Raw genomic sequence first — 22,621 nt, 5'->3', positions numbered from 1 at the left:
GCATTTACCTCATTCTGCTCGAAATGACTTTTGCATATATTTGCTCCGCAAAGGCAGCAGCTGTACCTGGTCTTCCTTTCTTCCCAGTATATGACATAGTTCCTGTCACATAGTCATTGAACAGGTATTGAAGACATGAACTCAGTGTGCTCCTCCACTGCAGTTAGGACAATTAATCCAGATGCGGTGGGCTGCAAAGATCACTGGACTGGGATTCAGGAGACCCATGTCCCACGTCCAGCTCTACAACTAGATACGTGACCTTGGATGAGTCATTCAGTCTCCTTTATGAAAGAAGGGGGTTGGACTTAATGATCTCTAAGACCCCTTCCAACTTTAAGTTATATGATTCTGACCTCATTTCTTGGATTGGGAAACACATTTCCTCCCTCATAATGTTCAGGAGCCTCAACTTAGCCTGTCAGACGTTCACATTTCCCAAACAAAGTTTTCAAACACTTCGAAGTTGTCTACTGGAGCTAGCCAGAGCTCTTCATTAGGCTCCTGTTTTCTTATCCATTGACCACTGAGCTGTTCTCACTCTTCCCCAGGAGGCTTCACTGTGTCTGTAACACCGTTACACTACTGTGTGACTGCCCCTTCCCAGGAGGGAGCCCTGCTTTCTGCTGGCCTAAGGGACAACTGTGAGGAGGGAGTCATTTCCCTTTTATGCAAATCTCAGCAACATTATAGCTGCTGCCATGTGGGTTTTTGGTTATGGACATGTTTTTGGGGCGTGATGCCCATTTCTGTGATAAATAAGTTTTAAGCAGTTCATAGGGGCTCTTCAAGGCCACTCCTAAGTACACTGCTGACCTTTTTAGGGATGGGAGGACTGGAGTTAGCAACTCAACAGGTACATTCACCATAATCTCCATGTAATAAATAAGAGCCTATGAAAAGATTAAATAAATCTTTCCTAATGCTTTTTGATTGGCTTAATCAATAATTAATCATCTTTAGATGAGGCTGTAACTTGTGGAGTAGATATAATTGGATTAGCTGAAAAGCGGCCATTGGGGAGCTTTGAAGAGATTAAAATGGCTGTCAATCCCATAATTAAACTGCCACAAACAAAAGCAATGGTGTTTTTTAAAAAGGAGGAGGAGGAGGAGGAAAGAAAGAGTGAAAGAGAGAGAGAGAAGGAAAGAAAAGTCGGGGAGAGAGTTGGGGAAGGCCAACTAATTTGAAATGAATCAACAAATACGTATCACTTAGAGATAGAGGCAAAATCAAAACCGATAGATTTATTCCATTGAATGAAGTGTATGCGTATCAAATCAGCCATTTAATTGTATGCTCCAACCACTGGGGCAGGTGAAATTTTGGTAGCTTCAACTTCTCTAAAACAAAACCAATCCACAAACGGAAAAAAAAGAAAAGTTAATTCAAAACAGAAGAGACCTGCTCCTTGTCCTGAGCCCATTTAGACCTTGACTTTTCATACTTTTAATTGGCTTAGTAGGTTTGGCCTGTGTGAATGAAGTCTTTTATCTCCTCTTTTTCTTTCCGTGCCCCTTTCATCTTTCCTATTACAAACACACAGAGAGAGCTCAAGGGAAAATACTTTGGTTTTTAAAGACTTTTCTTTTTAAAAGGTTGTGGATTTGGGCGGGGGGGAGGGGTGTGTGTGTGATGCTGGTGAATACTTTTTTTCTCTCTCTCTTTTATCTCTTTTTCTAGAGAGGAGTTGCTTAAACCAATGGGACTAAAACCTGATGGGACAATAACGCCTTTGGAGGAAGCACTCAACCAGTATTCTGTCATCGAAGAGACCAGCTCTGACACAGACTAAAAGCATCACCTGCTCAACTCTCAATATTGCTTTATCAGCATCTTTTCTCTGTAGCTCCAGGGGAATCTTTTCTCTAAAACATTTATGCCCTTGCTTTGGCTAGAAACACATTAACTGGTTTACTCATTGAGAATCCAGCATATTTAAGAGGTGACCCTGTGTTTTTTGCGATATTGAGGCATTCATACAGAGCTGCAGTTAGACAGGGTTACAGGGGCTAGAAGCAGAAAAAAAATTCCATTTCATCAGGATGGAATTGAAGGATTTTATTCTACAAAGCGGCCCTGGTTGAATCTGGCAATTCTTTTTGCCAAGATTCTTAGCAGAAGATTTAGCCATGTCCTTCCCCTCACTTGTGTGAGTGGCCCCTTCTGAATCTCTCCAGCAGCCAGAGGCACATGAGAAACAGAATGAGCTGGTAAATAAAGCCTTGGGCGAGCGACTTCTTAGATCAGAACTCACCAAATGGAAGCCTAGCAGCTGCTCCATAAACCTAGCCCCATTCTTCATATCAGTTTTGTATAAATATATGGAAACACACACACAGCCTCAGGCTTACAAACTGATTATACTCTAAAAGTTTGTATGTCACTTAGCTAAGCCCAGAATACATGTCTCCCTATGAAGAGTTATAGATGATGGTTTAGTTCTCAGGCAGCTACAAATGCCTATTTATTCCCTAATGTACCTGAACACTAGTACCATAGAACTGAACCACCATCTGTATCAGTGCATGGGGAGTGTGCATTCTGAGTCCTAACCCGGGGTGCCAGGAACACACACATCCTCCATCCCAGCAGAGAGAATGGGGACTCCCTGAGTAATGGGAGTTCTTTCGTGGCCTCTGCTTGGGGTGGGGGAGTCAGCAGCACCCATTTGTACATATAGGTCATTCATACATCACGTTTTAAATTGGGAACTGTGTGTGTGCTGGTGTGTGTGTGTGTTCTACGTTTCTGCCATATGTGATCAGTTTAATAGTAACTTTATTTATTTAAAAAAAGAAACACAATTAGTTACTGTTAAACTGATAAAGGCTGTTTATTTTTACTTTTAGAATTGGTCCTATGGAGAAGTAGAAAGTGAGTCATGCACTAGACAGTGGGCCTAGCTCATCAGCGGCTAAAGTTGAAAAGGGGTTGGTTTCCTGTATATATATGTATGTATATACACACGTACATACATACATATATATACATATATACATAATGTGCTTAACCACTGCCTTTTAAAACTTTAAATAAAACATTGGGGTTGATTCAATTTGGCCATCTGTGTGTGTTTCTTTATAGATACATGGGCTAAACAATACTGTTTCACAGTTTATGCTTTTTAAAGTGCTTTTACATCCATTGTCCCACTTCTAATAGCCTTTTTAAGAACAGGTAAAGTACATGGAGTATTATGAAAAGGTCATTTATCCGTAAGTTACCTCTCTGGCAAAGCAAAAAACTCGGGAATTGAGTTGTAAAAGGCCTTTCAGCTGCCAGAAGAGATGTCACAAAGCTTCTTGCGACTTACTTATGGGAGAGATCTTCACGAATATCACTCTTAGACTCTGAACTGAAATTTGCATACGCTTCCAACATGTTTTATTAGCTAGCTTTGAAGCTCACAAAAAATGACAAAGAAAGAGGCTGCTAGATTGAAGGCAGGCATACTGAAAGAAGAGAAAGGCCAACTGAAAACTAGATAGTGAGATGAGAAGAATAAAACCTCAAGACAGAGCAAATCTGGGACTATCTCCTTACCAAAGGATACTCTAGTTGACCCAGAAAATGTGTGTATTAACAATATGGCCCATAGACTAATTCTCATATTGGTGACCCTGAGTTTTTTTAAAAGAAGAAATTAAATCCAGAATGCTTTATAAAAGGCTAGGAAGAAGACAATACATGTTAGAATTTCATCCAAAATATCTGAGGGAGAGGTGAGTGAGTGACCCAGGTTTTAACCAACAGCAAAAGAAATGGGCAATTCATAATTTTAGATTAAGTGAAAAAAAGTTTAGAAAAAATTCAAGTATTTTTGTTATTTCATTCTACAAATGCATTTTTAAAGTATTTTTATAATTTCTATAATCAAATAGCTTTGGCATGCATGTCAGCTTAACTAAATGAAGATGTGTTTAATGAAATGCCATCTTACCAGCTTTCTTTATGCAGAGTAAGTGTTTGAACAGTCCTGTTTCAGTAGCTGTGCTCTTCTGCTTTCAGTGAATTCTGTTTCATTTTGCATTTCTCTGCACTGGGCACTAAGCTTTGTTTTTGAAAAGAGAGAATTTGCGGGGAAGAAGATGAGTGTCTTCATCTGGCACATGGAAAAAGAACTAATATCTGTTAAGTGCTTACTACATGCTGGGCTTTTTATGTATGTTATCTCGTGTAACCTCACCTTATCGCATATGAAAGATCCTCTCCAGAAAGCTTGTGAAAGTTACCCCACGTCACAGCAAGGAAGAGTCCAACTCTGGTGGCCTGATTCCCAGCACCACTCCTTCCTTTTCCCCACAGCACACCTGGGCCCACACTGTGCCTCCTTAGGGCTCTGAAATGCTGGGAACAGAGTGGGGTGAGGAGGATGGTCATTCTCAGGCCATTTTAAGCAATAACTATTTCAACAGAACTAGTTTTAAAGAAGTTTTTAAGCAGGGAAGTGACCTGGAATGGAAGTATGAGTGGGAAATTTGCGTGGTCAGCACTGGATTTCCAATGAAGACCTGGAATCTGTTAGGATAGGCCAGGGACCAAGGCTGCAGACTGGCCCCTCTGCCCACAACTCTCCTGACCTTGGAAGCAGGGTACGGAGGTGTGTGTCCTAAAATAAAGCATTGGAGCTGCTGCTACAGAGGAACCATCACCAGATATTGTTACCCTTTCAGATGCCCAGTAGTCCTGGGAGGCAGGCAGGGCAGGTGTTATTTTCCCTCCTTAATAAATGAGGACACAGACTGAGGCAGTACTAGTGACTCTAAACACCCCCTTAGTGCCACATCAGTCTTGCCACCTCCCAGGACTAGGTGTCACCTGTCTTGACCTCTTCCCCTCTGATTATAAAAGTAATATATGTTCATTGTGGAAAGTTTGGAAAATGCAGAAAATTAATAATTTACCCCAAATCCCACCAAACTGAGATCATCACTGTTAATGTTTTAGTGTATTTCCTTCCTGTATTTTTTCTATGCATATATAATTTATTTTACTACAAGATTGGGATCATGCTGTATTTACAGATTTGTATCCTGCTTTCTTTAACATATTGTGAGCATTTTCCCATGTCAATAAATATTCTTCAAAAAGTAATGGCTATATGATATTCCATTATGTGAATTGTGGCAGACACTGCTAGTTTCCTTCCCAATATTCTTTCTAACAGAAGACATCATGACCACCACGCCCATCAAAAAAAAAAAATTTAAAAGTGGTGCCTGCTGCCTTTCTAGAAGGCAGCGTGAGTTGTTAGTGCTGAAGAGCAGCAGGAACTAGGGGCGGCACCAGGAGGAGCAGACTTGCTCTGCCACACAGCACCAGTCTCATGGAAGCCTCAGCAGCACAAGTCAGAACAGCGAGAGTAAGTGCCCAGATAACTAGTTTTTGTCAAGAAGAGTTATTTGAAGGGAGCAAGGGTGCCAGGTGACTTAGAAAAGTGCATTAAAAAAAAAAAAAAAAGACATCAACCATGTTTAGTGTTTAGTCAGTTATTGGCATTAATTTTTTTGGAGATACTCACTGCGGTTCCAGAAGTGGAGAACACACAGGGATGGGGAGTGATGTGTGACTCTCAGGAAAAGCAAGGTAACACGTGTCAATAGTTGTGTGATAAGCACAATATGGAGAACAGACTGTTCAAGGAACAAATTACGGGTGAGGAAGGGAGGTATTTGTAGCAACTATGAGAAGGTTTAAGAAGAGGGAGAGGTTTCTAGAGAAGACTTTAAAGTGATGTGACTCTGATGCACTGTGTTGAGTCTCTGCACCAGGTCTAAGAAACATCAAAGAGTATCAGAGCAACCTTTCTTAAAGCGGAGGGGACTGGAGATAGTGAAGCCTATGTGCCCTAAATTGTAGACAATGAACATACTCTCCCGCGCATCTAGAACGGTGTAAGTGATGTAACATTCTGAGAACTGAGAAAAGAGTCACTCCAGTCGCTTTCTGTGTTCTGTGGTCCAGATGAACCCTGGTTGAGAAAGGCTGTTCTAAGAGGAAAGATCAAAATTATTCTCCAAGGCTTCTGGAGTCAGATTTGCATTTTCTTTTAGTGCAGCACAGTGAAGATCTTAAGCCCCACCCTGCAGCGATATCCAGATCTCAGAGACCTCTACCTTTTCTGCACTGAACTTCACAATAACAGCTGCAAATATTTGTTGAGCAATCACTGTGCCACACACTTGAAGTTAGACTGTGCACTAACATGCACTAATATGCACAGTCTAACTTCATAACAATCTTAAGAAGGAAGCACTGTTACAATAGCTTCCATCCACTTTTCAGACATAAAGGTGTTAAGCACTGTGTGCAAGCACACAGCCCTCTCTGTTTGCTTATCAGTTGATACACATAGCAAAATTTGAACTCAAGCCTGATGCCACAGTCCATATAAATACTATGGGACCATATAAATACTATGAGAAAAACAGAATCGGGAAAACAACACATTTTTCTGACTTCATTTCCATATCTCACACATTTCTTATCTAGCTCCCATTTGGGAACTAGTCTCAAACCTATACTCCCCAGCACACCAATCCATATCAATTTGTTCAATTAACACTGATTGAGCATTGACTATGTCCCGGGTACTCGTCAGTGTGCTGGGGTGTACAAACATAACTGAAAGGTCCTGTCCCCTAAGTGCCCACAGTGTAAGAAGTCCAGAACCAAAGCCTGTACTAAGTGTTACAGGATGCCGGGATGAGGTGTGGCTAATGCTGGCCAGGAGGATCGCAGGGGTGAGTAACAAAGTTCTGTAGGTAACATACACGTTTTCCACCTACTAGAAAAAGGCTGTTGCTACCAAAGAACTGGGTCAAACCCAAGCTCCTGGGCAAAAGGTTTACAGAACACAAGTTGTTGAGTGTGATGGAAACAGCTATCCCATGCCTCATGGCTGGACACATGAGCAGCAGCCTTTCAGACATGAAAAGGACCCCACCAGGAAGAGCAATCTGGCTGCCGTATAGAGAATGGATTGGTGAAGGGACAGACAGAAGAGACCAGACAGAAAGCTGTTGCCTGTACATGGGAGGGGCAAGTAGGGCCTGGACTAGAACACTGGCAGTAGATGTAAAGAAGGGAATGGATTCAAGAATATTTCAAAGATAAAAGAAACACACTTAGATCTTGGAGAAAGGCAAGAAAGAGCTCATTTAACTCATGGGAATGAGAATGTTCAGAGAAAAGATCATCTGAACCATTGGTTCCCAAACTGTGAACTAAATAACTCTGGGTTTGGGAGCAGGAGAGTGGGGCTAAGAGTTATTTCAAGGAGTCTGCAAATGTATATGGTCACTAAGCATCATTTATATACCAAATAATGCCTTGGACATGCAAGGACTCCTATTGTACAAATACTTTATATCTACATATTGACATGATAAAAGCTCATTTGTGTAAGTTACTACTGCATTCTTAGTATCCTTTTGCCCATCTGTATTTTCTCAGTTAAAACATGATAAGCCACTATTATGCGAAAGGAGACCCTGGAAAGTTTAGGCTTTAGAAAAAGAAATTCTCATAATTTAAAAAACATAACTCTTAGTAACAAGTATCAGAAACTCAAAATGAACTTGCTTAGTAATGGAAGAACATGCATCTTTTGTAAAGAAAAGAGGAGATGAACAACCAAGCTGTGGAAAGAATGGAGTGGGGTCTCAGTCACAGCTGAGACCTGAGTCTTATTACTGGAGGAGATAAAGGGATTTATAAAATCCATGCTCAGTGATGTCATGATGGTAACTTGAAGTCAACTGTGGTGGTAATGTTGACACCATGTGAATCAGCAAACACCACAAATTAGAGCTTGTATTCCCCTGGAGAGCCAATTACACATTTACCAGCAGTCACTGTAATATACGCTGCAGAACCCCAGAATGGCTTAGGAATCAGAGATACAGTAACATCTGCAAATAAGGGTGTGAGTGGGCTTTAAAAACTGGCAAATTCCACACTCCCACCGGCCCCTTCCACACACACTCACAAGCGTGTGCATACAACCAGGTGACTCCTAATCCACCTCCCCAGCATAAGCCAGGAGTTTCCCTGAGGAAGTTAATTCAAAAGGCTCTAGACCTCCAGACGCAGGCATAGAAGAAGACAGGGGTACCTTACTGAAAACAAAAGAATCTGGTAAGAGACCTCACATTGAAGCACTGGATCTTCAGCCTCCTTCCCTAGTCAGCTCTAAGAACACTGGCAGCCAGGACTCTGAGAAAACTGACCCAAAAGAAGAGATACAGAGACTGAATATTAGGAATCCTCCAATGAAATGCCCAGATCCTAGCCTTTTCACAGTCACTGAAGCCACCATTCATTCATTCATTCAACAAATACACACTGAGTGCTAATATCCCAAGCACTGCAGCAGGTGCAAAAGACACAATTGCGAACAAAACAAAGACCCCAACCTCACAGAGCTTTTATTCTTCTGGAGAAAGACAACAAATAAATCTAAACAGCATACCGTACTGTCACATCAAGTGATGGTAAGTCCATTGGAAACAAAAGCAGAGTAAGGCCCAGGTGGAAATTTTATAAAGGGTCATCAGGGAAAGCCTCTCTGATAAATTGCTTTTTGAGCCGAGATCTGAAAGAAGTGGGAGGAAAAAAGCCAAGTGAACACTTAAGGGATGTTCTCTCCAGACAGAGGACATGGCAAGTGCAAAGGCCCTGAGGCAGCAATAATCCGGATATGACGGGAATGGCAGGGTGGCCAGTGCAGCTGGGACACAAGAAGAAAGGGAGAAGGAGACAGGAGATGAGGTCAGAGAGACAGAATGAGTCCATATCACGCAGGCCTTGGAGAAGACACCATCGGCTCACACAGAGCTCCCAATCAGGTTTTCTGTGTCTCACTCGTCCATGTGGAGGGACAGTCCACAGGGTCTAGACCTTTGAGGAAATCCTCTCGCATGAAAAACAGAGGCCAAAACAAACCAAAAAACAGGGAGCCAAAGAAAACGTCTACGAAACCATGATTAATTATCATAGACTTCAGCTCTAAGAAAAGAGCAGAGCAAATAAGCAAGAACTAAAAATAAATAAACCTAGAGTTGAAGAAGGCAATTAAATAAATGAGAATTAACTGATAAGTAGTAGGCTGGGTAGTGGTTCATTTATTTTAAAGTGCAGTCATAAACCACATAATGATATTTCAGTTAACAACGGGCAGCACATATGCCCATGGCCCTATGAGATTATAATGGAGCTGAAAAATTCCTGCAGCCTAGGGACATTACAGCTATCGTATCATCATGGCACAATGCATTACTCACGTGCTTGTGATGCTGCTGGTGTAAACAAACCTACTGTGCTGCCAGGCCTATACAAGTATCACACTTAATTATGTACAGAAGGCTGGGTGCAGTGTCTCACACCTGTAATCCCAATACTTTGAGAGGCCAAGGAAGGAGGATTGCTTGAAGCCAGGAGTTCAAGACCAACATAGTTCAAGACCTCCCACCTCAGCCTCCTGGGTAGCTGGGACCACAGGTGTGTGCCACCATGCCTGGCTAATTTTTAAAAAATATTTTGTGGAGACAGGGTCTCACTATGTTGCCAGGCTGGAGTGTAGTGGCACAATCTCGGCTCACTGCAACCTCCGCCTCCCAGGTTCAAGTGATTCTCCTGCCTCAGCCTCCCGAGCAGCTGGCACTACAGGTGCCACCACCATGCCTGGCTAATTTTTGTATTTTTAGTAGAGACGGAGTTTCACCATATTGGCCAGGTTGGTCTTGAACTCCTGACCTCGTGATCTGTCTGCCTCGGCCTCCCAAAGTGCTAGGATTACAAGCGTGAGCCACTGTGCCCGGCCACAAAAAAAGTTTTTAAAAGTAAAAAAAAAAGAAAAAAGAAAAAAGAAAAAATTTAAAAATAGGAAAAAGCTTATAGAATAAGAACATAAAGGAAAATATTTTTGTACAGCTGTACAACGTTATTTATGTTTTAAGCTAAGTGTTATTACAAGAGTCACAAAGTTAAAAAATTTTTTATAAAGTAAGTTACAGTAAGCTAAGGTTAATTTATTCTTGAAAAAAGAAAACATTTTTTAATCAATTTAGTGTAGCCTAAGAGTACAATGTTCACAAAGCTTACAGGAGTGTGCAGTGCTGTCCGACGCCTTCCATTCACTCACCACTCACCCACTGACTCACCCACAGCAACTTCCAGTCCTGCAAGCTCAATTCGTAGGAAGTGCCCTGTACAGGTGGACCATCTTTTATCTTTTATACTGTACTTTGTGCCTTTTCTATGCTTAGCCGTGTTTAGATACACAAATCTCTCCCGTTGTGTTACAGTTGCCTACAGTATTCAGTACAGTCACATGCTGTACAGGTTTGTGTTCTAGGAGGAACAGGCTATGCCATCTAGCCTAGGTGTGTAGCAGGCTAGACCATCCAGGTTTGTGTGAGTACACTCTGTGATGTTCATACAATGACGAAATCACCTAATGATAAGCTTCTTAGAATGCTTCCCTCTTGTTAAGGGCTGCCTGACTGTATACTTGAGTCTCAGAAAAACCAATAACATACTGAGCTAGACACAGAGCATAAATATCACAAATATTGTGTGAAATTGGACAGTACCTGGGAGCAATCCAGCTCCAGGAGGGTCAGAAAACTGAAGCCAGAGTTTCAGGCTTCTTACACTTCCTGTGTTTCCACTTTGCTTTCCTTTATTTTTTAATTTTGTTTGTAGAAACAAAGCCTCCCTATGTTGCCCAGGCTGGTCTCGAACTCCTGTGCTCAAGCAATCCTCCTGCCTCAGCCTCCCAATCCCTTATTTTTTAGTAAGTTTTTTTTTTTTTTAAGTTCTCACCAGTCTTAACCATGTTTAGGAGAGCTGTGGGAGGGGAGTTTTTTCTAAGCGGTACAAAACGGCCTGGAGGTTTTTCTAAGCTTGCACAAAAAAGCTTGCTATCATCATAACCATCATCATTATTATCATCTTCATCATCATCATCATCGTCATCATCAAACAAAGCCATAACAGTAGGAACTGAACTGTGAGAGCATGCTGAAGGTAGAACTCAGGAGAACAGAGGTCTCAGTACTATATTAGCAACTCCATCCTCTGGAGAATCTTCTTTCAGAGTTAGATCTTAGAGATCCTCATTTATATTTTATTTGTAAAGTCCAGCCTTCCTTTTCATTACCCTTGCTACATCTGCAGCCTGTTACACCTTACACTTTTTTTAAAGTGTAAAAAGTGTTGCTTTCTCCAGTGCAAAGCAGGAGATAGACAGACTCTCAGGAAAGAAGATGTATGTAATTATTACATGCATTATCTCAATACTTCCATGGATAGGTAAGGACCTTGTAACTGATGAGAAATTGAGGTTCATAGAGATAAACTCACTTGTTCAAAGTAAGCGAGCTAGAGTTGGCAGAACAGGGATTTCATAGTCATCTGTATGACCCTCAAATTATGTTTTTAGTTACTAGATCACACTGTCTTATGAGATGATTTACAGTCAATTCTTAAGAAACCTGTGCTAAACAACTACTCTCTTTGATTTGGCAGGCTGGCGAGAAGGGAAGGAAGGGAGGAGAGGGAAGGGAGGGAAGGGAGGGAAGGGGAGGGGAGGTAGGGGAGGGAGGGGAGGAAGAGGAGGGGAGGGGAAGAACAGGAGGGGTGGTGAGGAAGAGGAAGGGAGGGGAGGGGAGGGCAGGAAGAGGAGGGGAGGGGAGGAGAAGAAGAGGAGGAGAGGGGAAGAAGAGGAGGGGAGGGGAGGGGAGGAGAAAGGATGGGAAGGGACAGAAGCCATCATCAACCAGTCTCCATTTCTCACCTGCAAGTTCTCAGGAATAATAAGAATAACAAAATGCAGTAAGTTACTCTGACAGTTGATGCACTAAGGGCGTTGTATGATTAATTTCATTTTAGTCCTCACAACAAGCTTATGTCATTCCACTGCTTTTATTCCTAATGTACTGATGGGAAGTGGTGGCTGAGAAGCTTAGGTCACTTAACTACATAGCAGTAGATTTAGAATCAAAAGCAGATTGGCAGATTCTAAGCCATGCCCTCTACCCACCAAAGGACTCAGCACCCTGATCCAATATGCCTCTTCTTCATGCATCTCCATCTAGGGACACTTTCTAAGCATCCCTTGATACCATTTCTAGTTTTGAATCTGAATGTCTTGGAAATCTGTCTAGCCATCCATATAGCCCAGATAGCATATCCTGGGGCTCCACCTCCTGGTTCAGAATCAGTTTCATCAAATATTTTCCTTGACCATTGAACACCTGTCAGATTCACATCCCGCACATGAGCTCATTGACTGCCCATAGCAGTGCTGTGTGGTGGAAGTTTCTCCACTGTCATCCTCATTTCAGACTGGGGTCCTGTGGCTCAGAGAGGTTGTGTTCACAGAGCTAGTGCACTGGAAAGCCAGGACTTGAGTCCAGCTCTTTGGATTCCACGTCTCGATCCTTTGTATCATGTAGACAGCTGGTTCTCAGGAGTGGATAATCCAGCCCGCCTCATTCCAGTTGCATTAGAAACTTGGTCCTATTTCCTGTGGCTCAAATCCTCTTCTCAAGCCCTACTTCCTTTCCCAGAGGCGGAGCCTGGTTCACACTGTAAGAGGCGGTAACACGCGGGTGGGGGCTGCGTAGCAGTGGGTGGCAAGGGGACACCCTTTGACCATCAATCTGAATATGGTATGTTTCTTTCTGCTACCTCTAAGCTCTCACCATAGTCCCAACAACCATCACATCCATTTATCTTCAAAATCACTGGCAGAGTGTCCCCTTTGGAAGAGCAACCACTTTCCTCGCCTACCCTACCAGCATATCTGTTCCACCCAGACCCTCCGCTCCTGGCCAGACCCAGCCAATCCAGACACACATCAGGGAACTGTCAGGCAGCCTTCGTCATTTGGAAGTTTTTCAGCAAACATGAGGGTTTCCTTTCCACCAGGGTTGGGAAAACCATCCCATCCTGAAAGACCGGACCACAAGCCTCTTAGTCTTAATACTTGCTGAAACAGAGGTAAAAAGTAAAAAGGGCTTCTTAGTATGGGGGCACCATTCTTGGCCTGGCAAACTTATTTCCCATGCTCTTCACTGTAGAGAGAGGAGGGAGTTGGAGACGGAGTGTGTGGGTTGGTAGGAGCTACCACCTCCCTGTTTTTCTTGGTGTCAATTAGCATAATTTAAAAGGCAAGGGGAAAAAACTGCTATCTATGTGACTGCTTTCGCCTTAAACTTGTCCGACTTTGGAGGCTGCTTATGGCCAAGTGACCCATATTTTAAAAACATGTACAATAAAATGATGTATTTTCTTTTTGTGCCATCAGCTTCCCTTATGAAAAGCAGAAATGCTTTAAAATTATCCCTTTTTGTTAGCAGTAATGGCTGTGCTATATTTCAGCTCATCCCCCTCGTGGGCATAGAGAGGGAAGGGTAATAAAGGGCACAGCTGTAGGCACTTTATGGCCTGCGTGGGGGGTGGGGTGGGGGGAAGGCAAGAAACAGATTGACTGTGTGTCAACAAATGCAGCTGGGAAAGAGAAAGCTCTTGAAGACCTCTGCAACTTAAAGTACTGGATAAATGATGTTCCTATTTGGAAAGGAAAAAAAATGGAGGTGAAATTCAATAAAGGATGGCTGAAAAGAGAAGGGTTCCAAAGGCCTTTCTTTCTCTGCAGCTAGGCAGCGCCCAAGAGAAATGAGCAAAAGTGGCTATAGCCGACAGGGGTGGGGGTGGGAGGGGGGCTGCAGCCCAAAGAAGCAACAAAGGCCCATCCCGGCCAATGCATTACAACACCAGGCTCGGCCAAGCTGGGCCCTGATGAGATCCGCCCAGTTGGGGGTGGAAATGGTCGATTTGAAAGAAATGCCCCAGGAAACTCTGACACAGTGATACTTCAGGGCATGCTCATGCCTTGCATTTGAGGAAGAAAAAGGCAGAAAATAGACGACCCCTTAGGACAGAGGCTGAGTCAGGTTATGATAGAAAAGACATTGCTCTGGGGGTCAGGAGACTTAGATCCAGCCCCAGCTCTGGCACTGACCAACTTTGTGGGGTAAGCATGTCCACGAGCAGTGTCAGCCCTGGATTTGCAGGCCCTTGATTGGTGATGAAAACTTGCCCTTCCAGCGTCTCCCTGGAATCTCACCAACACCCTGGGAAACAAGTTGAGATCCTTGGCCCCACAATCTGCACATAAGTACACGAAGCCTCAAGGAGGGAAAGTGCTTGCCGAGGGCCACACGGATAACAAATAGAAGAGGCAGTGTTTTACCTCCAGGAGAACCCCTTCCTTCCTTTTCCATTCCATTAGCCTTGGCACATGGAGAGAGAAGCTTTCCTTTATGAGAACCCCATAGGGAAAGCCTCCAGGAAGAAGTAGCTGTGTCTTCTGGGGACCAGCACGTCCCACAGAGGTTGCTGAGCACCAATTCTAAAGCAAATTATATCTGTTAGAAAGCAAAGAGCGGCCGGGTGCGGTGGCTCATGCCTGTAATCCCAGCACTTTGGGAGGCTGAGGCAGGTGGATCATGAGGTCAAGAGATTGAGACCATCCTGGCCAACATGGTGAAACCCCATCTCTACTAAAAATACAAAAATTAACCGGGCGTGGTGGCGGGCACCTGTAGTCCCAGCTACTCGGGAGGCTGAGGCAGGAGAATCCCTTAGAGGCAGGAGAATCCCTTGGACCTAGGAGGCAGAGGTTACAGTGAGCGGAGATCTCACCACTGCACTCCAGCCTGGGTGACAGAGTGAGACTCTACCTTAAAAAAAAAAAAAAAAAAAAAAAAAAAAAAAAAAAAAAAAAGCAAGGAGCAGAAACCTCACTCAGTCTGGCTTATATAAGAAGCGAATCTCACAACACCTGGAAGCCCAGAGGGTTGGTCTAGCGGCTCCACGCTGGTAAAGAAGCATCGCTCTGCTCTTTCACTCCAGAGAGAACTTCACCCTGAAACTAGTAGCCAAATGGCAGAAGTTCCGAGCATAACACCCAGACATGACAACAGCCAAGAAGATCACCTTTCCCTGCAACTCCCTCTTAAGAGTAAGAAACCTTCCCAACAGACCTCCTGAAGACTCTTTGGACAGAATTGGGTCATCTGCCCATTCCTGAACCAATTATCAAGGGGAGTGGGATTACCCTTAGTTAATAAAAGCCTTTACATGGAATCAGGGCTCAGGTCAGCCCTCCCCAAAGCCCATGGTGAGGAGTGGAGACATGAGAAAATAGGAATCTGCTGGAAAGAAAGTTGTAGAAACAAATTTTGGGTAGGCAACCAATAGTGACCACTGAACCAATGGCATCCACTAAAGAGGTTTGAGAAATACATGACTCTGACTATGTACCTGTTGGAATGGCTAAAATTTAAAAAAATGAAATGTGCCCCCAAAATGAGACAATGTGTATTAAGTGCTTAGCATAACATCAGGCACATGGTAAGCAATCAATAAATACTATCTGTTATTATTATTGTTATTATTATTATTGAGATGGAGTTTTGCTCTTTGTTGCCCAGGCTGGAGTACAATGGCGCGATCTTGGCTCACCGCAACCTCCACCTCCCGGGTTCAAGTGATTCTCCTGCCTCAGCCTTCCCGAGCAGCTGGGATTACAGGTATGTGCCACCATGCCTGGCTAATTTTGTATTTTAGTAGAGATGGAGTTTCTCCATGTTGGTCAGGCTGATCTCGAACCCCCAACCTCAGGTGATCCGCCTGCCTCAAACTCCCAAAATGCTGGGATTACAGGTGCGAGCCACCACACCCGGCCAAGAGTCTGCGCTTCTAACCAATCACAGGTGAAGGCAGTGATGCTGGTCTGCAGACCACACCTTGAGAAGCAAGGCTCTAGGTCTCAGGGAAGGCCATGAATCAGAGGAATTGGAGAGAAATGGGGAGGGGTTCTGCCACAGGTGGTGGGAACAAACTTAGAGTGTAATGTTCCAAAACTGTTATCAAGACTGCATTTAAAGTTGGTGTCACTTAAGAAACATAGGTTACAGAGTGGTTACCACATGTTAGCAAGAATTAGACAAGACTGACTATACTGTTGTGATTAAAACAACAAACAAATACGTAGTGTGTTTTTAAAACACTCAATTGCTCTGCTGTCTTGTTAAATACATGGCCTTATGAGGTAGATTTTAGCATTATCCCCATTTTACAGAGACTTCAATGAATTTGCCCAAAGTCACCCAATCAGCATAAGTGACTAAAACTAGATTAGATTTCCAGCTTGTAACTCTACTTTTTTTTTAATCTTTCAAGCTTTTATTTAAGTGCAATGATCCAGGATGGATTTTAGACCTTGTTGAAAGGAGCCACATCCATGGGCTATATATAATCCTCAAAAGCAGCGATCTGCTCCTCCAGCATATCTGTTCCAACTTTATCATCTTCAACCACATACTGTATTTGAAGCTTCTTAAATCTGTATCCCCACTGGAACTAGTTTAGATGAGCCCCAGACTAAGCCATCTGCTTGAATGCTTCTGACGCATTCCTTTAATTTCGCCATATCTGTCTCATCATCCCAAGGGTTCACATCTAGTAAGATGGAGGACTTGGCAACAAGAGCAGGGGTTTTTTTGTTACTTTTAGGTTTGACGATCCTCTCTAATTTTTGCACTTATCATGTATTTTTTCTTCTACTGATCTTATTTTACTGGTTTTTTTTTTTTTTTTTTTGTTTTGTTTTGTTTTGAGATGGAGTCTCACTTTGTCGCCCAGGCTGGTGTGCAGTGGCACGATCTCAGCTCACTGCAACCTCTGCCTCCTGGGTTCAAGCGGTTCTCCTGCCTCAGCCTCTTGAGTAGCTGGGATTACAGGCACCCACCACCACGCCTGGCTAATTTTTGTATTTTTAGTAAAGAGTGGGGTTTCACCATGTTGGTCAGGCTGGTCTCGAACTCCTGACCTCAAATGACCCACCCGCCTTGGCCTCCCAAAGTGCTGGGATTTACAGGCGTGAGCCACCACGCCTAGCCTTAAGTGAAGGTTTTTTGGCTTTCTTTGATTCACATTGTGCAAGGCATTCTTACCTTAGCCTCTTTGCTTCTTTACTTTCCTCCTCATCAGATCCAAGGAGATCAATTTCATCATCATCTTTACTATCTGTAGCTCCACTTCCTGTAGTGTCTTCCACATTAGCAGGACCATACCTGCCCACAGCTTTCTTCACTCCTGGCAGTCTGGCCTTTTCCTTTTCATAAGACTTGATCTGATTATAACAATGTAGGGCATGACACAAGTCAGCAGGTGGTGGGCTGGACACTGCTTCAAATACTGCCACATGTGCTTGTGATGGCACATACCCCTTGAGGTAGCTCTTGTCTGCCAGGTAATCGTTGAGCACCTGGAGTAAGAAACCTTCCCAACAGACCTCCTGAAGACTCTTTTCAGGTCTCCAAAACCCATGGCATCGTCCGCTGTATCCAAGAGCTGGGAGCAGCAGAAAGACAGAGTGCAAGTTGTGCATGCCCTGTGCTGAGAGAGGAATTTTTTTATTACTCTAACAATTTATCACCCAAGCTTCCACTCCCCAGCAGAAAAATAAGTAACCTTGTTTCATCTGTAGACCCAGAACCCGTCTTTGACTGACTGTTGCTCCCACTTGCTACAGCAGGACCTGAGTTCCAACAATCCCCAAAGTGTTTCTGGAAATCCCCATAAAGTATGTTGCACGTATTCACAAAATTAAGATAACCATCTGTAGAGCTTAAGCTATATATATCCAGGTCGGTGTTGTTTCAATATTTCTTCCTCCACATCCTCACGCCCATCCCTAACATCCAGCCACACTTTCCTAAGCACCATTCCTGGAACATCTGATGCACCTGTTATACCTGCCCCAGCTCCTCTCCAGTGATGAATCCCAACGTCTCTGCTTGGTGAACTCCGCTTTCAAAATTCATCTCAAAGTCACCTCCTCTGTGAAGCTAAGAGTGCCTAGAAAAAATAAATCAGTGATTTTTTCCTTCCATTGTGTCTAATTTATGAACCAACACGTTTTATAAAGTGCCTGCCAGGAGCCAGAGTATGAGGATTAAAATGAATTAATAACGTAGAGCTTAGCTCAATGCCCAGCACCCTAAAAACGCTGCATAGGAGTTAGTTATGGTGCCGATGATGACAGTGCTGTTGCTGCTGCTGAGTCTAAGAGAGAGAGAGGACGAACGCACAGCCCGGGATCCAAGGGGCCTGGAGCTGCTGAGAAAGGCCCACAGGAAACCCCAAGACCTTGCCAGCTGAGCTTTGTAATAAGGCACAGGGCACTTTTGGATCACACGGACGGGATTCTAATCCAGTCTAGCTTCTGAAGAGATCAAAAAAATTCCTCCAAGGAGTGGGCATAGAATGGAGCAGTATAAACCAAAATAAATATGCATTCCAAGAAGCTGCTAAAGCTCTAACTTTTTAGACTACGCTTTGGGAGTGCCATTTTACACCAGGCTCGACAGTCGAGCCACTTGGATCCGAGAGCCCAGGGCCACCCAGCCTGCTCAGGACACCCGCCTCGCGAGTGGCAGCGCCAGGACTCGGGTCCAGATGTGCCTGGGAAGCTTCCCCAGCGGAAGTCCGCCCTGGACCCCTGGAGACCCACATCGTCCGGTGTGTTTTCCTTTCACAACACTTCCCACAGCCTGTAATTACATGATTATATATTTGGGGGCATGTGTTTACTGTCTGTCTCCCTGACTGGGCTGTCAGCGTTTTGTTCACCACTGGGTTCTCAGGACTCCGCGCTCAGGAAAGGTTCAGCGAGATTTGTGTTCAGGGAACTGGGGAGGGCGGGGCCCCAGCGAGGAGCAGCTGGGCCCGGCGCGGGGATGGGCGGGGCCCGGGGAGTAGGAGGGGTCTGAGTGAGGGGCTGCTGGGCAAGGAGTCTCCCCGTAGTACTCTACCCAGAGCAACCCTGAGAGTCTAAGACCCTGTCCGATGGGTAGCCTGCTCCAGCCAGACCATCCTCCACCATGTCCACATTGAGCTTTCAGAAAATGTACATTCTAACCATTGTAGTGGCCCTTTACCGCCTTCAGAATAAAATCCAAATCTTAAATGCAAGATTATACGCATCTTTATTCAGTTATATTCCAAACACTTATTATTCTGAAGGGTTTTTTTTTAAATTAAGCATTAAAAGATACTTTAATAAAGCAACTCATGGATATGTGATAAAATCGCACGAAAATATACACTCACAAGTGTATGTAAAACTGGTGACATCTGTATAAATGTATAATTGGCGGGTTGTATCGATGTTAATTTCCTGATGGTGATAATGTAATATAACCATGCACCGTGTTTCATTTGTTTTATTTCTTACAACTGTGTATGACTCTAAAATTACCTCCTAGTAGTTTTTTATAAATATACATACATAACAGAAAATAGTTGCCAATAAGCTATTTTTAAATACTTTCTATGTATACCTCGTGTTCCCTGAAAGGTACTTGAAGGGAAAAACCAGGTCTGATTGATTTTCATAACAGCAATAGAAGTTAGTAACTTCGTACATAGTACAAATGAATCTCTAAGAATTCTCAGGTCACAGTTCAGTGCCTAACTCAATGATTAAGCTTGCGGGACCTTTTAAGCCCTGGTAGAGACCCTGGCAAAAGGTTTACATGATCATATGTTTTTGTAAAGTTTGAAAAATTAAGACATTTTAGTGGCCATCTGTTAAGATCACTGTTTCTTTTCATTCTAACTTCCCTTTATCGAATTTCTCTTCCATCAGTGGCAATGTCCTGGCTCAGGGCATTTTGGGGTCTTGCTAAGAGGAGATTGAGTTGGAAATGCTCCGTTTTAATCACACTTTGGAAAGATGTTTTGGGGACTTTTTAGTAAAACAGGTGAGAAATTTGCAGCCTCCTGATGCGGATACACATGAAGGGTATCTTTTATTTTTGCATCTTCAAATATATTTTTGAAATCCTCTAGAAAAATTAACATAGTAAAAAAATGGTACATGAAACAAAAAGAAACAAAGATGAGCAATAAAACCAAAGAAAATTATTCTGACGCTGAGAAGCATAACAAAATCAATTTCAGATAATACTAAAACATAATGAATTGAGAATGAGAGACACATTTTAAATAACAATAATGGTCAGGCTTTTGGATTGCTCTGTAATCTAATGATAAGAGGGAAGTACAGGGACCCACGTGGAATAGATTTAAACTTGCTTACTGATTTGCTAAGGAATACTAACAACTCTGAAGATAATATCAAATGCCTGACCCACGATACGGGGAAGACACGGAAGACATACTGGTTATAGGTGTAACCAATTCAATGAGTCACTGTGCATTAGGCATTCACTGTGCGAGAAAACTTTAACTGCCCTGAAAGATTACAGTTCATTCATGATAGGAGCTTGATATTTCCTCAAATTTGACAACCATCCTAAAAAAACTTATATCGCTTATAAGTGACATTTGTTACGGAGTTGAAACAAAGAATTCCAAACTCTCCATATAAAAACAAATTCTGTTTTTATTTTTATGTATTATTATTATTATTTGAGACACAGTCTCTGTCGCTCAGGTTGGAGTGCAGTGGTGTCATGTTGGCTCACCGCAGCCTCTGCCTCCCGGGTTCAAGTGATTCTCCTGTCTCAGCCTCCCAAGTAGCTGAGATTACAGGCATCCGCCACCACACCTGGCTAATTTTTGTATTTTTAGTAGAGACGGGGTTTCACCATGTTGACCAGGCTGGTCTTGAACTCCTGACCTCAGGTGATCCACCCGCCTTGGCGTCCCAAAGTGCTGGGATTACAGGCATGAGCCACCACACCTGGCCTTCATATAAAAACACATTTATGATCAACCACACTAGAAGAGAGAGGCTGATTATCTTTCTGTTTTCTCTATGGAAAACGTAACAAAATCCTTGTTTATACAAAGATGTGTCTTGGTCCATTTGGGTTACTATAACAGAATACCTTAGGCTGGGTATTTTTTAAACAATAGAAATGCATTGCACACAGTTTTGGAGGCTGGGAAGTTCAAGATCAAGGAGCCAGCAAACTCAGTGTGTGGTGAGGGCCTGCTCTCTGATTAAAATATGGCACTTTCCTGCTGAGTCCTTACGTGGCAGCAGGGACAAATGAGCTCCCTCAAGCCACTTTTATGAGGGCACGAGTCCCATTCATGAGGGTGGGTATTGTGATTGAATCACTTCCCAAAACCCCATCTCTTAATCCTATTACCTTGGAAATTAGGTTCCAACATAAAAACGTAGAGAGAACACGAACATTTAGACCATAGCAAGGTGATTAAAGATTATGCAGTCAAATATAGTAGGAAAATGATTATAATAGAGGATTTCAAATCGTTAATAAAAAATACTAGGTGTTTTTCAGAAAAACCTTGTGATGTTCATGGTACTGGACAACTTCATAAAACGTGTATGTAAGCATTCACTTTCATGTTTAACTCGGCATTCGTAGTTTTGTATTCTTTTGTTACAGAACCAAGCACTACAGAAGCATCAGGCCTCCCAAGCCTGGATCTGCCTCCATCTCTGTAATCCAAGGGCATACGCTGCCTCTGCTTACTTATCAGCGCCAGCTTCCACCACCACCCACCATCCCCAACCACACAGACACACCCATGAATTCCACGCACCAGCACTTCACATATGTTATCTCATTTAATCTTCATACAAACCCTTTTAGCTAGATTCTGTTTTTATTCCTACACTGACGGATTAATGGCAGAGCAGGGGTTCGAACCTAGGTAACCAGGTTCCAGCGTCCATGCTATTAATGACGACATTTGGTTTCCTGCCAATGCTGGTCATATCATCTTTAAAATTTATGAAGAACTACTAACCGTGCTAGAGTTAGAGGCATTATCATTTCATTCTGCTAACAACCTGAGGAGAGAGATTGAGACTCTTCACTTCCACGCAAGAAATGCTAAGGATGCATCAATCAGAATAGGCTAGGACATGCTGCAGAAACAACCTCCACAATCTCTGTGCAACAGTGAGGTTATTTCTCAACTCCTGTTCTGTTTGTTCTATTTCCTTCCAGTCATGTGGCAGAAACACACCAGCGATCCTGCTGTCACAACCCGGCCTGATTGGGCTGCTCGGATTAGAGATAAGCATGAGATGCTCTGGGGAAAAAGGGACAGATGGCGCCTAACCTGGCTTTGGAAGGCGAGCAAAGAGTGACAAGGATGCTTTCCTAGAGGAGCTGATGCTTGAATGAGCTTTAGAATAGAGCAAAAATTAGCAAGGTGGGTGACAGGAAGGAGAATTCTTTTTTTTTTTTTTTTTGAGACGGAGTTTCACTCTTGTTGCCCAGGCTGGAGTACAATGGCGCGATCTCGGCTCACTGCAACCTCCGCTTCCCGATTCAAGCAATTCTCCAGCCTCAGCCTCCTGAGTAGCTGGGATTACAGGCACATGCCACCACACTCGGCTAATTTTTTTGTATTTTTGGTACAGACGGGGTGTCACTATGTTGGTCAGGCTGGTCTTAAACTCCTGACCTCAGGTGATCCACCTGCCTCGACCTCCCAAAGTGCTGGGATTACAGGAGTAAGCCACCGCTCCCGGCCAGGAGGGAGCGTTCGCTAAGAAAAGAATTACTGCCCCTAATTTACAGAAGAGAAA

At 43.3% G+C, this 22,621-nt stretch overlaps 2 protein-coding genes across 7 annotated transcripts in view; one reads left to right on the top strand and one right to left on the bottom strand.

Annotated features, from left to right (window-relative positions):
- RIC8B (RIC8 guanine nucleotide exchange factor B) overlaps positions 1-5,093 on the top strand; it is a 119,536-nt gene extending 114,443 nt beyond the window's left edge. For 5 of the 6 annotated variants that reach the window (XR_004439621.1, XR_004439617.1, XR_004439618.1 and 2 more), the window contains one exon: positions 1,684-3,058. Coding sequence is in view for 2 of the 6 variants with exons in the window: in XM_033220785.1 (XP_033076676.1) it covers positions 1,684-1,795 (112 nt within the window). In the remaining 4 variants the exon portion in view is untranslated. Of the gene's footprint in view, positions 1-1,683 lie in introns of all 6 variants that reach the window. The other variant, XM_033220783.1, reaches the window with a different exon arrangement.
- An 11,867-nt stretch (positions 5,094-16,960) lies between these two features.
- LOC117090973 (elongation factor 1-beta-like) lies at positions 16,961-17,639 on the bottom strand. The gene has a single exon (XM_033223515.1). The coding sequence runs from the start codon at positions 17,468-17,470 to the stop codon at positions 17,030-17,032; it is 441 nt and encodes a 146-aa protein (XP_033079406.1). The 5' UTR covers positions 17,471-17,639; the 3' UTR covers positions 16,961-17,029.
- Between the last annotated feature and the right edge of the window lie 4,982 nt (positions 17,640-22,621).

Source organism: Trachypithecus francoisi, unplaced genomic scaffold, assembly GCF_009764315.1.
Source record: "Trachypithecus francoisi isolate TF-2019V2 unplaced genomic scaffold, Tfra_2.0 Lachesis_group11, whole genome shotgun sequence".
NCBI classification, from domain to species: domain Eukaryota; kingdom Metazoa; phylum Chordata; class Mammalia; order Primates; family Cercopithecidae; genus Trachypithecus; species Trachypithecus francoisi.
Note: the sequence above shows the minus strand (reverse complement) of the source record. Positions and strands in the feature narration are given on the sequence as shown.

Bases quoted from the DNA above. Each gene is read 5' to 3' on its own strand.
- LOC117090973 (XM_033223515.1), bottom strand. From the start codon at position 17,470: ATGCACAACTTGCACTCTGTCTTTCTGCTGCTCCCAGCTCTTGGATAC.